The 15,811-nt window shown below is 41.6% G+C and overlaps 1 protein-coding gene across 1 annotated transcript; it reads left to right on the top strand.

The window, feature by feature from the left end:
* The first annotated feature begins 660 nt into the window (after window positions 1-660).
* On the top strand, window positions 661-13,383 carry pdgfbb (platelet-derived growth factor beta polypeptide b). The gene is made up of 7 exons (XM_041863707.2): window positions 661-1,582; window positions 7,637-7,733; window positions 8,541-8,618; window positions 9,838-10,031; window positions 10,350-11,385; window positions 11,566-11,731; window positions 11,926-13,383. The coding sequence occupies exons 1-6, from the start codon at window positions 1,514-1,516 to the stop codon at window positions 11,709-11,711; spliced, it is 1,620 nt and encodes a 539-aa protein (XP_041719641.1). The 5' UTR covers window positions 661-1,513; the 3' UTR covers window positions 11,712-11,731; window positions 11,926-13,383.
* The last annotated feature ends 2,428 nt before the right edge of the window (window positions 13,384-15,811 follow it).

Raw genomic sequence — 15,811 nt, forward strand, 5'->3', positions numbered from 1 at the left:
TACAGTAATTCACTGTGACAATAACAGGATTTGTTTTACAGTGTGCTGCACTTACAAACATCTGTGATAATAGGCTATTAAAAGTATGCAGAAATCGCTCTGCCATTTCCTGGTTGCTAAAATTCTAATAGTTCACCTAATTTCAGTATATGTGACAAAACAAGCATGTGTAGATAAGTGTAGAGAATCTTTGTACCATCCAAACCGCTGTGAAATATATTTTCCATAACCAAAAATATTGTATTTTCAGCTGTTTGAAGCTGGTGTACAAAACCGAAAGTAAAAGATGCAAAAACTAAACTTAAGAACTTAAAGCTTAGAAATAGGGCACATAGAACAGATCCACCGCTTCTTATACTTGCTTCAATGAGAATGAAAGATCTATAACACACATTTCAGTGTGAATTTGGTTGGGTGGCCCAAAAAAATTACACATTGCAGCTTTTATTACATGGTTGCAGACATAAACCCTTGCAATAACTCACACGAGACTTATCCTTTGAGACCTTTCCCTCAAGACGCAGTAGCCCAGTCAGTCCTTTTTTATGTAGATGATGGCCCTGCCTTCAGGGGGCGGGAGAGATACTGTACAAACTCTTGGAAATCTGCTCTCCCCGTCCCGTGCGGTAGCGGCGTAATCAGGAGGGAACAGGGCTGACGCGCACCGCGCCACAGAGAGCTTTTGATATTGATAAGCCTGTGACGAAGGAGCGGACAGCAAACTCCCATTGTAGGCTACCACACTTGTGTTGCGCTTCATATAGAGGCGCACCTTGCGTTATAAGGAAAGAAGAACCTCGTGTAGGCTACAACGCGTGGAAAAGGAAAATAAAAATGGATTTTAATCAACTTGACGAGATTTGATGTCTCGAGGGATAACCTAACATTAGCCTATATGGATGTGTAGCCTATAAATAACATTTTACTAATCTAGTCTAGAATATTGTTTGTTTGGAAGCTTTGTCTTATGTATACAAGTAATTGAAATAGTTCTGAATATTTTTTTCTCATTACATTGATTATTTTTTTGGATAATGTAAGAGGTTAATTTTAAAGCCATAGACTATAAAATTGGATGCTTTAATTTCGCACCAGGACTTTTAATGACTCGACTGGTGCCTTTTTATTTTTTTAAAATTGTGTGATAGCAAACTATCTGAGACTATCATCCCGACTGCAGGAGATTGTGTCTGGAACACACTACAAACAGTTCCTTGGGGATTTAACACATCAATTCAAGATGGACCAAATTATCTTCAAAAAAGTCACTTTACTCCCATAGTGGAATTTCGAGTTGGGTGGACGTTCTAAGTGGGAAGCGTATCATTGAGTAGGCTACAATTGGTAATTCACTGGATACTTTGCTGAGACGTGGGTGTCCGTCTGCTCGCAAGGCAAGGAGTTCCAATTCCACAGAGCGAGCCGCTGTCCCCGCGCCTAGTGCTGAGGGAGAGACTCGTGCTGTTTCCATAAATGCTTGGTCTATCGCGGAGAATCCAGCCTGGGCAGCAAGATGAGCTCGTGGGTTTGGGTTCAGCTGCTCGCGTTGCTTGCGGCATGTTTGCGGTTTGGCAGCGCAGAGGTATGTGACGGATTCAATTAATTAAAATGTAGTCCTAATTGCCCATTCAAAAGTCCGTTGCCAAATATATGTTTTTCTGTTTAGCTCATTTGAAAGGCTAAGTTTCTTTTCTTTGTTTCATTTCACTGTGAATGGTAAAATTAGGGACAATTGTTGAGCATATTTGACACCAGGCCCCAATTATAGACCATTGTTGAATTTCAGGGTCATTGTATTTTAACAATGTGTGCACTGGGCCTTGTGTGCTCTCTAAACAAAAGGCACCAACTTGTTACATTGAATATTGTTTTGTACAAAATAAATGTGAACCAGGCCCCTCACCCCTCCACTGGCTGTGGCCTACAAGCACATGTGCACTTGTAATTATGAAGTATACACTACCAGTCAAAAGTTTTAGAACACCTACTCATTCAACGGTTTTTCTTTATTTTTACTATTTTCTACATTGTAGAATAATAGTGAAGACATCACAACTATGAAATAACACATATGGAATCATGTGGTAACATAAAAAGTGTTAAACAAATCAAAATGTATTTTATATTTGAGATTCTTCAAATAGCTACCCTTTTGCTTTGATGACAGCTTTGCACACTCCCTTTGCATATTCCCTCAACCAGCTTCATGAGGTAGTCACCTGGAATTCATTTCAAAGAACAGGTGTGCCTTCTTAAAAGTTGTTTTGTGAAATGTATTTCCTTCTTAATGCGTTTGAGCCAATCAGTTGTGTTGTGACAAGGTAGGGGGGGTATACAGAAGATAGCACTATTTGGTAAAATACCAAGTCCATATTATGGCAAGAACAGCTCAAATATTCAAAGAGAAACGACAGTCCATCACTACTTTAAAACATGAAGGTCAGTCAATACTGAAAATGTCAAGAACTTGTAAAGTTTTTTATGTGCAGTCGCAAAAACCATCAAGCGCTATGATGAAACTGGCTCTCATGAGGACCGCCACAGAAAAGGAAGACCCAGAGTTACCTCTGCTGCATACGATAAGTTCATTAGAGTTACCAGCCTCAGAAATTGCAGCCCAAATAAATGCTTCACAAAGTTCAAGTAACAGACACATCTCAACATCAACTGTTCAGAGGAGACTGTGTGAATCAGGCCTTCATGGTCGAATTGCTGCAAAGAAACCACTATTAAAGGACACCAATAAGAAGAAGAGACTTGCTTGGGCCAAGAAACACGAGCAATATACATTAGAACGGTGGAAATGTGTCATTTGGTCTCAAGTCCAAATTTTTGGTTCCAACTGCCGTGTCTCTGTGAGACGTGGTGTGGGTGAACGGATGATCTCCACATGTGTATTTCCCACCGTAAAGCACGGAGGAAGAGGTATTATGGTGTGGGGGCGCTTTGCTGTTGACACTGTCTGTGATTTATTTAGAATTCAAGGCACACTTAACCTGCATGGCTACCACAACATTCTGCAGCGATACGCCATCCCATCTGGTTTGCGCTTATTGGGACTATCATTTGTTTTTCACCAGGACAATGACCCAAAACACACCTCCAGGCTGTGTAAGGGCTATTTGACCAAGGAGAGTGATGGAGTGCTGCATCAGATGACCTGGCCTCCACAATTCCCCGACCTCAACCAAATTGAGATGGTTTGGGATGAGTTGGACCGCAGAGTGAAGGAAAAGCAGCCAACAAGTGCTCAGCATATGTGGGAACTCCTTCAAGACTGTTGGAAAAGCATTCCAGGTGAAGCTGGTTGAGAGAATGCCAAGTGTGTGCAAAGCTGTCACCAAGGCAAAGGGTGGCTATTTGAAGAATCTCAAATGTAAAATATATTTTGATTTGTTTAACACTTTTTTGGTTACTACATGATTCCATATGTGTTATTTCATAGTTTTGATGTCTTCACTATTATTCTACAATGTAGAAAATAGTAAAAATAAAGAAAAAACGTTGAATGAGTAGGTGTTCTAAAATGTTTGACCTGTAGTGTATAGTAATTAAGCTGTGTCTTGTAAGTTAAACTGCTCATCATCTAAACCACACCTTATGCAGCTCATCTCATGACTTTAATGCTTCTATATAAAATCTATTTTAAACAGTCCTAAGTTTCACTTCAGGCTGTGAGGGCCTCATGGTGAGGACATCGGATTGGGCCCTGCATGGCAAGGTAACCACAGAACAGTTACAGCACATGGCAGACCCATGTACAGAACCTAAACTTCTTATAGTCCAGAATCCCAAAGTGAAAATAACAATCTTTCTCCATTAACATAAATTTGTTTGGTACGCTTGGGGCACATGCTCTGATGATGCACTCATTCGTTGACCCCCATAACTCCCCAAAGCTTGTCCACATGCTCATGATCAACATGGGCCCCTCTCCAGATGTCTAAACTCATAAAGCTGTCGATAAACATCATATGAGTGGAAGATGGAGGCCATGTAAAATCTCACCAGACCCATCATGGAACATGCCTGGGAGCTAAACAAGGCTAAATGTGTGTGTGTGTGTTTGTGTGTGTGTCCACAGGATATTTGACAGGCGAGCAATATGATGAACACTTCTCACAGCAACGCAACTATAAATCATCCTAATCATGCTATGGCTGACTATCGTCCTGAATCATCGTGTTAAGGTCCTTAATACACATGATGACAGTTAAAAAGAATAGGAAAAAACTTTTAAATCAAGGAGAGAGAGGTCTCCTCTTGACTGCTGGTGTCGATTCTATGTACTTTGTATCGTAGCATACAGTGGCTTGCGAAAGTATTCACCCCTCTTGGCATTTTTCCTATTTTGTTGCCTTACAACTTGGAATTAAAATAAATTTTTTGGGGGTTAATCCCTTATGGTTTCTATCTTTAAGAGAGGTGATATAAGGAAAGTATGAGCGTCTCATTTTGATAGACTTGAGAAGAGGCCAAAGAGGCCCTAACTTTAATATTATAATAATATACACTGAGTGTACAAAACATTAGGAAGGTGTTCTTAATGTTTTGAACACTCAATGTATACACTTTTATCCAAAGCAACTTACAGTCATGCGTGCATACATTTTACACACTAGTGGTCCCAAGAGTTTAACTGACTATCCTGGCGTTGCAAGCACTATACTCTACAAACTGAGCTACATCGGACCATCTTTGGGACATTCACAGGATTAGGCAGTAGTGGCTGTGGGTAGAGACTGTAGTAAAACGAAGCTCTGACTATGTGGGTCATGACAATATACACACACACACAGTCTTCAGTTATGGGAAATGAATGTTTAAACAAGGCAAAATGCGGCGCACCCCTTCTTTGCTGGGTTTCCTTGAATGCCTTTCAGTTGCTTTCATGCTATCAGATCTATGACTTCCTCTAGTGTGTCTTTTTCCCAGAGCTGCCAGTGGTGTGTGTTGTCCACCACATTTGTCATGTCAAAGACTGGGCTTTTGGAGGCAGCCTTGGAGGGAGGCAGCCTTGGAGGGAGCAGCAAATAAACGTCCCAAATCATACAAATTACCCTGAGGACAGGTTGTTGGGGGTGGCAGTAAGGTTGATTAGAAAGTATTGTTAAGTATAGTTGAACTAGTTCTCTGTCATTTATACATCCTCCCATCCAGTGATGTATTGATGTACATGCCTGTAGATAGTTATCATATGAGGTGTCTTTGAGGTATACCGTTAGGGAATCCCCTCAACTATATCCCACATAATGCAGTCTAGCTGTATAATGTAGTGTCTGAATATGTTTGTGTGTGTTCCTATAAATGTATGCATAAACCATGTGCTCAAAGGCAGGGTTTTAGGGATTGCATGTGAGACTGTGCAGTGTGCACATGTTCACGTGTAAGTGTTTGTGTGTGCGTGCACGCGTGTGTGCATTTGTGTGTGTGTGCGTGTACTCGCATGCCAGCAGGCAGCAAAACTAGACCCATAATTATGTATCATTACTCCTCATCTCTCTACTCCTATAGTCTGTACCTGGCATTCCTCAGCTCAACCCACTTCCCATTAAACATCACTAGGGCTTTGTCCCAGATGGCACCGTATTCCCTATTTAGTGCACTACTTTTGACCAAGGCCGATAAGGGTCAAAATTAGTGCACTATGTAGGAAATAGGGTGCCAGTTGAGATGCAGCCTGGGTCTGTCTCTGTCTCCATCTCTATTCAGAGAGATGGAGATCTACTGTATGATGGCTCTAAAATAAGTGCATGTCTCAGTCTGTGTGATCAGCAGAATGAGCGTAGATTCTAGAAGACACTGACTGTTCCAGAACTTCCAGATGTGACTCAGTCAGATGCTGATTTGTGTGTGTGTGTGTGTGTGTGCGTGTGTGTGTGTGAGTGATTTTGAGTTCTGATTTTGAGTTCAGCAATTAGGACCAGAGTAACTCCTGGATTCCTACAGTATTATAGGGTAAAGGTTATGATTTTCTGTTTACATCAGTTTTGTTTAGCAGTTGCAGGGGGTGAAGTGTTTATTTCATTTTTCCTGCTCAGACACAAATCGCCATGACAGCGGCCACCCTATGAACAAAGGCCCAGACCATAATGCGCAGCCAGCACAATTAGGATGTGCCCCAAATGGCAACCTATTAACTTTCGAGGGCACTACTTTTGACCATGGCCCGTATGGCTCTGGTCAAAAGTAGTGCACTAGGAAATAGGGTGCTTTTGGGGCCTCAGCCTTAGACTGGGGCCAAGGGGAGGAAATCACTGGGATGGCTCCTCAGGGGCATCGCTACACAAATAGAGATGTTAATTTAACTCATGGCATTTTCCTTTTGTATGACTTGACTTTCTGCAGTGCCAAACAACAATGGGGAAAAGTCAATGGTATGTACATTAATAGTGTGTGAATGCCGTTCACAAATGGCTTCTTCCTCCTCAAAGCGCTCCCCAAAGGGCTTCATTTCTTTTTTCCGCAAGAAACTGAATGGAATGTATGAATGTAACCAACAGAGGTGGTTCGACTTGTGTTAGCTCCCTGAATTAATGCCTAGGCATTAGCTCAGCAGGCTAACCCCGTTTTGTGGTGTGCAAGAGACCTGGGATTCGGACCCAATAGGTCAAACAGTGGTAGACCCAGCTAGCAAGAGTTCATATCTCCATAGATGCAACTTCTCCTCTATTCATCCATCCCTCCATTATTCCCCCTGATGCCCATCTCTCTGTTCTGATTCACCTCCTCCTCCTCTCCCCCACTACTTCCTGAACCCTTCCTGACTCCTGTGACCCCTAAGTATTAGCAGATGAGGTGACACAAGGCTAATAGTCATTCACCCCCTCTTAGTGGCCATTGTGAATCCAAGTAGCCATTTCCTTCATCCTCTTGTTTCATTAATGATTAGAGGGGGAAGTCGGGTAACCCCCTCACCCTAACCCACACCTACTTACATACAGTGATGGAAAAAGCACCAAATTGTCATACTTGAGTAAAAGTAAAGATGCCTTAATAGAAAATGACTCAAGTAAAAGTGAAAGTCACCCAGTAAAATACTACTTGAGTAAAAGTCTAAAAGTATTTGGTTTTAAATGTACTTAAGTATCAAAAGTAAAAGTGAAAGTATAAATCATTTCAAATTCCTTATATTTAGCAAACCAGACAGCACAATATTCTAGTTTTTTAATTTACAGATAGCCAGGGGCACTCTCCAACACTCAGACATAATTTACAAACAAAGCATTTGTGTTTAGTGAGTCCTCCAGATCAGAGGCAGTAGGGATGACCAGGGATGTTCTCTTGATAAGTGTGTGAATTGGACCATTTTCCTGTCCTGCTTAGCATTCAAAATGTAACGAGTACTTTTGGGTGTCAGGGAAAATGTATGGAGTAAAAAGTACATTATTTTCTTTAGGAGTGTAGTGAAATAAAAGTAAACATTTTCTAAAATATAAATAGTAAAGTAAAGTATAGATATCCCAAAAAACGACTTAAGTAGTACTTTTACTTAAGTACTTTACACCACTGCCTACATGTTCCACTGCTGTTGTCTCTTTGCTTCCATATCTACACAGAATAAATGTGAACGGGGAAGCTGAGAGAATATCTGATTTGGAGAATCTAGTTTTATTCCTGTCATCTTTTCTTTCAGGGAGATGCTCTCCCTCCTGGTTTGGTGGAGCTGGTTAGAAGCAACCCTATCTCTTCCATAGAGGACCTGCAGCTGCTACTGCTCAGTGACTCCGTAGGTAAAGATCTCTAACATTGTACTATACTGATACTCATCAACATGCATATGCCATTTAGCAGAATCTGTTTACAAAGAGACTTACTGTCATAGGTGCATATATCTTTACGTATGGGTGACCCCGGGAATCAAACCCACATCCTGGCTTCCAAAGCCTAATGCTCTATCAACTGAGCCATACAGTACCACAAGCCAGCCAGACGCACTGGTCACGCCAAGAGATCTCAGACTAACTAACCCAACCAACAGAGACTGAGGGAAAGATAATGAAAACATTGTCACATGATGCCCAGATTTCATTCCCTACAGGGACAGGCAAACATCACACACAGTAAATACTACAAACAGAATCTCACAGACTGACTAACAGACAAACCGTCAGACCCACAATGACACAGAGGGTAGACAGACTTCTCAAATAGTTACACATATTGCCCAGATTTTATTCCCATCATTGACTAGCAAACATCACACACAGTAAACACTATATACAAACTCAACGAGATAAGAGAAACGAAGAGTGAAGTATTCAACGTCTCAAGATACAAAAACATACAAACATGAGGTCATGACAGATACAAATTCCCACACAAACAGACATCTATTAAAGGGAAGCTAAACGTACAAACAATGTCTCAAACTCTCTCATAAACACACACATGCATCGTACACAAATAAACACACAGACGCACGCACGTGCACGCACACACACACACACACACACAGTAAAAGTCATAACAATAAACAATTGAAGCAATGAGCTGATTAGATCTGTAAACTAATATTGGAGTGGATTGTTTTTTCTCAGATGAGGATGTCTCAGATTATTTATTACCCAGTGGACAACACTCCAACAACACTAGTAACCGACTGCCAAGGAGTCTGGGTGAGTTTGCCTATGTTGTCCTACCCAACTTTCTATGCCTCACGTCTATGTATCTCAATGTCTATTTCTGGTCTAAAACTGTCTCCAATCCAACCATGAAATTATTAATCAGGCAGCTGACAAATATATTCGTTTTTACACCTAAAACACTTTGAGCTGGTTTCCCCGACTCACATTAAGCACTTTCAAAGGAGATTCTCCATGCTTTTTAGTCCAGGATTAGGTTTAATCTGGTTCTACACTGAAAAGGTGCTATCTAGAGCATAAAATGTTCTTCGGCTGTCCAATAGGAGAACCCTTTGAAAAACCCTTTTTGGTTCCAGGTAGAACCCATTTGGTTCTAGGTAGAATCCTTTTGGGTCCCATGTAGAACCCTTTCCACAGCTGTAGGAGTGTTGTAAGAGTTGTAAACCAACTGTAAATGTTGATTAATGGACTTTATATGGTTCTAGTGATATGTGGTCATGTGTGGTTCAGTTGGTAGAGCATGGCACTTGCAACGCCAGGGTTGTAGGTTCGATTTCCACAGGGGACTAATACCATAAACTAAAATGTATGCACTCACTACTGTAAGTCGCTCTAGATAAGAGGTTCTGCTAAATGACTGAAATGTAAAAAATTTAAATATGCTCAAATTCTCCAGTGACCCTTCCTTTTTATCCTGATAGAGCACACATCCTCATAGTCTCTGACACTAGGCTATAAATCCACATATATCCATCACTCCTGTTGACTTGGGTGGTTTTGGACAGCTGTATCTAATCCAAAATTAGTTGCGTAATGCATGTTGTGGTAAAGAAACATCTAAAGTATGTCACCATATTGCGATACATTAGTTATTTGCTGAACAAACACCTTATGACTTGCAACTCCAAGTTCCAAATAGTTCAGCATATAGATTCACTGTTTCAATAGCATGTGCTTTCTTTAAACAGCATAAGTAATATACCTTCAGTAGAATTAGTGTAAACAAAATGTTTTATACATTTTGAAGCCTACAGTATGTGCTGGCTGTTTGGTATGCACTGAGCACTGAGCAGTGTAGAGGGTATGCTTTTAACATTAAGCCTGAGGCTAACTCGAGCACATTTACAATTATGTGTCTGATATGTTGATTAATGTACACTGTCCCATCTTATGAAATCTGTAAGTAATAGGTGACTTAAAAAAAAAAAAAAACATTTTTAAATTGTCTGTCTGTCTGTCTATGTTGTCTCAGACGCACAGCCGGCTCAGCAGGCACAATGTAAGGTGAGGACAGAGGTGATGGAGGTGACCCGTGCCATGTTGGACCGCAGCAACGCCAACTTCCTGTTGTGGCCTCCCTGTGTGGAGATACAGCGATGCTCCGGCTGCTGCAACACCAAGAGCCTGCAGTGTGTCCCCGTGCTGACGCACACCAGGCACCTACAGGTACATATACACACCCCCATCTCAACCCCTGTCCTCTACCCTGAAACTCTCGCCCAGGTTGTTTTTGTAAAATAAAATGTTCTCAGCTGACTTAGTAAAATGGTAAAAGAAAGGGTTAGTCATTACATTAATAAAACATAAAAAAAGTGTTTTAGTCGTTTTGATTTCGTCGTGCCTACCTGGTCAAATAAAGGGTTAGTTATTACATAAATAAAAAATAGAAAAGCGGTTTAGTCATTTTGAATTCTGCACTTCCGGAGAGCTAATCTCCCTCCTCCTCCTCCTCCTCCTCCTCCTCCTCCTCCTCCTCCTGAAAAGGTGATGAAGATCCAGTACGTGGAGAAGCGGCCCAACTACTCCAAGGCAGTCGTCTCGGTCCACGACCACGTGGAGTGTCGTTGCCAGCCCGCCCCTCGCCCCCCGGCCATCCCTAAGAAGAAGTCTACGCCCCGCAGACGGCAGAAAGACAACAAAGGAGAGGTGCATCCAGCCAAGGCCAGATCCAAGGAGGAGCTGCACCGCAGAGACGAGCTGAAGCACAACCAGAGGATCCAGCTGGAAGACCTGCTGGACCAGCACTGGAACCCCAAAGACACCTCCTCAAAACCAGGGGAGGGGAAAGGGGGCTATGGGCTAAACCATGACAAGATGGATCCTCAGTGGGTACTTAACGCTACCAGACAGCTGGGGGCTAAGGAGTGGACCGGACGTCGACATGACATGGAGGAGGAGAGAGACAGTAGTAGTGTCAACGGCACTACAACTGCAGTGGACGTCGACATGGCACAGCTTGATCACGAGAAGAGAGACGGGGTCGAGACGCGAGGGGACTCGCTATTTAACATTACTGAGGGAAATGTCAGTAGGGGAGATAGGCAGCAGGGTAGTCTGAGCCTTAGTGAGGAGGAGGGAGACCAGGAGACACAGAGACAACCCACACAAACACAGAGTCCCTCGCTACGCACCAACACATCAAAGCAACAGCGACATGGGAACAACTCCTCCTCAGAGGAAACCAAAAGCAGAGAGGGAGCCAATCAAAGAATGGAACAGCGATTCCATCCTACGGAGGAAACCAATCAGAGGCCCGAGAGCAGATTTCCTCCCCTTGAGGAAACCGATCAAAGACGTAAAGACAATGAGACCCCTGATTCAGAGAGGAGGCTCCAGCACGCTCTCCAACTGGAACAGGAGAAGCTGGAGGAGGAGAGGAAGGAGCTGTTGTTACTCCACAGGAGGCTGGACGATGAGAAGGAGCTCCTGAGATGGGAGCAACAGAAACAACAGCAAGAAGAAGAGGAGCAGCAGTACCATCGTAAACATCATCAAACTCAAACCACCACACAAAGAACAGGTAGATAGAGAATATTGTGAGCTAGCAAGTGTGTGTGGTGTGTGGTGTTTGTGTGTGTGTGTGTCTGTGTGTCTGTGTGTGTGTGTGTGTGTGTGTGTGTGCTTTGACTTATGTTTCTCAGTTTAAATTGTATTCAAAACTGTTAAATCATCTGTATCTCATATTCTTCTATTCTCCCAGACACAGTGTCGCCCACTTCGACGCGAGCGCCCTCAGTCCCGGCTGGTCCCCGGCCACCTGCTCGGCCCGGCCCATCTAGGAAGAGAATGAGGAAGAACAACCGCAAGCGCATCAGCAAGGCTGCGATGAGAGCAATGCTAATGTAGAACCTACAATCTCTCTGCAGGTAAGAGATCCGCTCTAACACAAATACTTTCCAAACCCATTCAAATACATTTCAAGTACTTTCAAATACCAACACACATTTGCAAATACTTTCCACAGAAAAGTGTATATGCATACACAAAAACTACATTCTAGACAAGCCAGGTCTAGAATGTAACCATTTAAACAATTTTTCTGTTTCTCCTTCTCATCCAGCTTCCATGCTCTCTGTCTTTGTTGTGGACAATCCAGTGACGACACCGAGCAGTTAATTCCTTTCTTATGAGTTAATATTCATGTGTCAGTAACCTGCTCGTCCTGTGACCGTGAGGTATTCCCTAATAGTACTAATGATTGTCTGGTGAACCCAAAACAACCCTTGGACGGAAAGAATTATGGGACAAGAAAAATTGGATGTAAATACATACGAGGTCGAGATGATCCATCAACATATCTCTGATCCATCAAATGATGATCTCTTATTAACAACAAGATGTTCCCCCAGTCTGATCAAGAACACTGGAACGTTGAAACAGAACATTCAAACAACATTAGACCGTTGGAACAGATAATTGGAACAACATTAGAACGTTGGAACAGATAATTGGAACAACATTAGAACTTTGGGAGATATCATTGGAACACTGGAAGAACGTTGGAACGTTCACAAGGATGTTGGACTGTCGTTGGACTCAGTGCTATTGGACCTTCCTCATGACTTTTGAACAGCGTAGTGAACCACTCCAGTCGGTAGACATCAAGTCGGTTAAAGACTCTTCGTATACTCATCCGAGGCATGGTTTACTATAACTCCCAAGAAGTGGACTGATCACGCTTGTCAAGCATTTTTATGTCAGTTAAAATCTCCCCTTTCCCAATGAGCACAAGATGTTGAAAATACATGTTTTTTTGTTGAAAATACATACAACAAATACATATTAAAAAATGTTGCTCACTGGGTTCTGACATGGAAGAAGATATTTTCTTTTTCGGACTAGAAAGACACACTGGTAGAGGATCGGGAAAATAACATGGCAAGCAAATATTACAGGGACAATGGGAAAGAAAGAGGGACCAATGATGACATTTATATGAGCTAGGACAGTTGGAATGACTGGTAGTCTTGACTGATGCGAGCAGTATCCCTACATTGTGTTTAAGCTGCTCTATACGTTCTAGTCTATTCCCGCACTAAGGGAGGGCAATAGAACTACACAGCAAAGATATTACGTCTCTATAGTTACATAATGTAGAATCTCGTTTTCTATAAACATATTTAATTTTATTTAATTTGATTTTAAACACTGGAATTCCACCAACAACAATGCACAGGATTGCATTCTCATGTTCAGCTGAGGCTTTTACACTTCTTCCGGAGAGTGTAATTGAAACAAGATGCAAGGTGCTATACAGGGGTTGCATTACACCTTTATGTCTGTCTTTAACATTATTTATTCCTTATATCACATAGGTCTCCTGTGTTCATTTTCAATAGGATTACTGCATATGAAGCATTTTGGGGGTTGAATATTGATCACTCTTCCGGTCTCAATATAATTTGAGCTGTCAGCCTTTGTGCACACAGACAATAGCCTAGATTCAATCAGATCTAGCGTTATCCGGCGATAGCAGACACCCGCATAGGGGATGTTTTGGCGGTGTCAGAGGAAGAAATGCGTTCAGAACGAGAAAGTGTAGGCTATATAGAAATAAATTAAAATTAAAAACTAATGAAACAAAATAGAGGATTTCTATCATCCTAATCGAGGTGTAGATTACAACTCACATTCCAGTGTTCGAACTTGTAAACAAAGCTGCATAGGATTTCTGTTAATGAGACTCAGACAATGGCAATGTCCGCTTTAGGTATGATGCCGGGAGCCACTTACGGACTTGACAGCTCTAACTCAGTTCCACCTCCGACACCGCCAAAACAACCGCTATGCGGATGTTGGCTAAAGCGGATGCGGATCTGATTGAATTGAGCCCAATTTAACTACAGAGAAAAGCTTTGAAAAGGGAAAAGGTGTTGTCTGTTGCCTGCCATTCACTGTCTGTATGATGGACAGGTGATGGTAATGACTTTGTGTTGTTGTATAACTTTGTGTGTCAGTGTGGGTGTGCGTGTGTATGTGCGTGTCTGTACTCGCGCATGTGTACAATATGAGCGTGTGTGCCCGTGTGAGTGTTAGAGTATATATATGTAAGTATGTGAACAGAATCATATTTATATGTTTGATTACTAACACTCATGAATCCACAAGTCAGATAGTCCCTGATTCACAATGCTCATTGCTAACCAGGCCTTGTCTGCATAGGGAACAGTAGAGCATCAGACCTTCTGTATCCTGAGGCTATGTGTTGCTGTATTTAATACAGACAGACACAGCAAGGGTGCTGGAATGAGGTGCCCTTGTCATTTTTAACACAGAGAATTATGCACTACCGAATACAGAAATTGGGGCTTCTCTCTCTCTCTCTCTGTCAGTTTGTGACAGCACACACAAACACGCCCCAGACTGAGACTGCAGTATTGTGAACCAGCTAAAGCAAGGATTGTGGAGAAATCATACAGTGTGACAGTGGGCCAGTAATCCTAGTTTTAACACCCCTGCTGTATTCAAGCCTTTGCTACAAAATGTTGACATGTAATCTTGATTTACAGTAAATTGTCCTGAAAAAAGGGTTCAAGCTTTGTTTAGTAGTATCCTATGGATTTTACAAGGCCGTTTAGCAAAACTATTAGGTGAAAAATCTAACACTACAATTTGAAGAGAAGAAGTGCCCTGATAAAAGTGTCAGATATTAAAAGCAGCATGGGTCAGATGTGTCAAGCAAAGAAGCTCAGTGCTTGTGTGTGGGCCACTGCTGGTCACCTTTCAGGAATAGTGTGCACACTTCAAATAGCCTAAATACCAGCCAAACTTATTTTAAATATTGAAAATGTTGCATATGTCATAATGCCTTCTTTCAACTGTAATTAGTTATTGTCTGTTTTGTTATGAGTTATCAAAAAATGAATGTTGTGATAATTGCCACTTAATTCTATTTTGATATGATTATAAAAAACATATGTGAGAAAGTGTATTTGTGCTGTGAGCTGTTGCCTTGCTTTTTGTGTTGTGAAGTAAGAGAAGCTACCCACTGGGAACAGACGTCAGTTCGTCTAGTTTTGATTTACATTTGGTTGAGTTGACTAAGGTGAATTCAAGATTGAAGTTATAATGTCACGTGCACAAGTACAGTGAAATGCCTTTCTTGCAAGCTTCAAACCCCACAATGCAGTAATCAATAGGCTAGTCTACATGATGAGATTACTATGGATAAGAGCGAGAATATAAAAAAAATGTAATGGCAGTCAAGCATCAATCCTTATGTCACCAGAATAAGACCTTCGATATTTATTGGAAAGGAGCATCAAAATCACTGTGCACTTACACCACCCTGTGAAGTTCATCATAACTTATTTAATCTGTAGCCTAATAAACTGCATGGTTTCCCAAGTCATAGTGGGAGGACCACACAACATATCACGTGACTCCAAGTTCACTTCGATATGATGGTTATTATATCAATATTAGCGCATAAATGCGTTTCCAGCACCATTTAATTTAAAATACATAAAATGATCCCACCATGTCGAACGAACAAATTATCTGTCGGCATTTATACAATTGTACCAAAACGACCTGTTTCCATCACAGCTGTCATGATTTTTTTTATACGGTATGATTTTACTCCAGAGGAGGCTGGTGGGAGGAGCGATAGGAGGATGGGCTCATTGTATGGCTGGAATGGAATCAATGGAACGCAAATCAAACACATCAAACATGGAAACCATATTCCATTCCAGACATTACAATGAGCTCATCCTCCTATAGCTCCTCCCACCAGCCTCCACCGCTTTACTCGCATAAAAACTGTGGATGGAAACGTGGTTAGTGTAGCACTAAAAATAACATAAGGTAGAACAACAACACAGAATGAATAAAAATAAGAAATGAGATAAGAACACAAGAAGGTAAGAAGCTATATACAGGGTCAGTTCCAATACCATATTTACAATTTGCAGGGATACTGGAGTGATAGAGGTAAATATGTA

Source organism: Coregonus clupeaformis, chromosome 35 (assembly GCF_020615455.1).
Source record: "Coregonus clupeaformis isolate EN_2021a chromosome 35, ASM2061545v1, whole genome shotgun sequence".
Taxonomy (NCBI): Eukaryota; Metazoa; Chordata; class Actinopteri; order Salmoniformes; family Salmonidae; genus Coregonus; species Coregonus clupeaformis.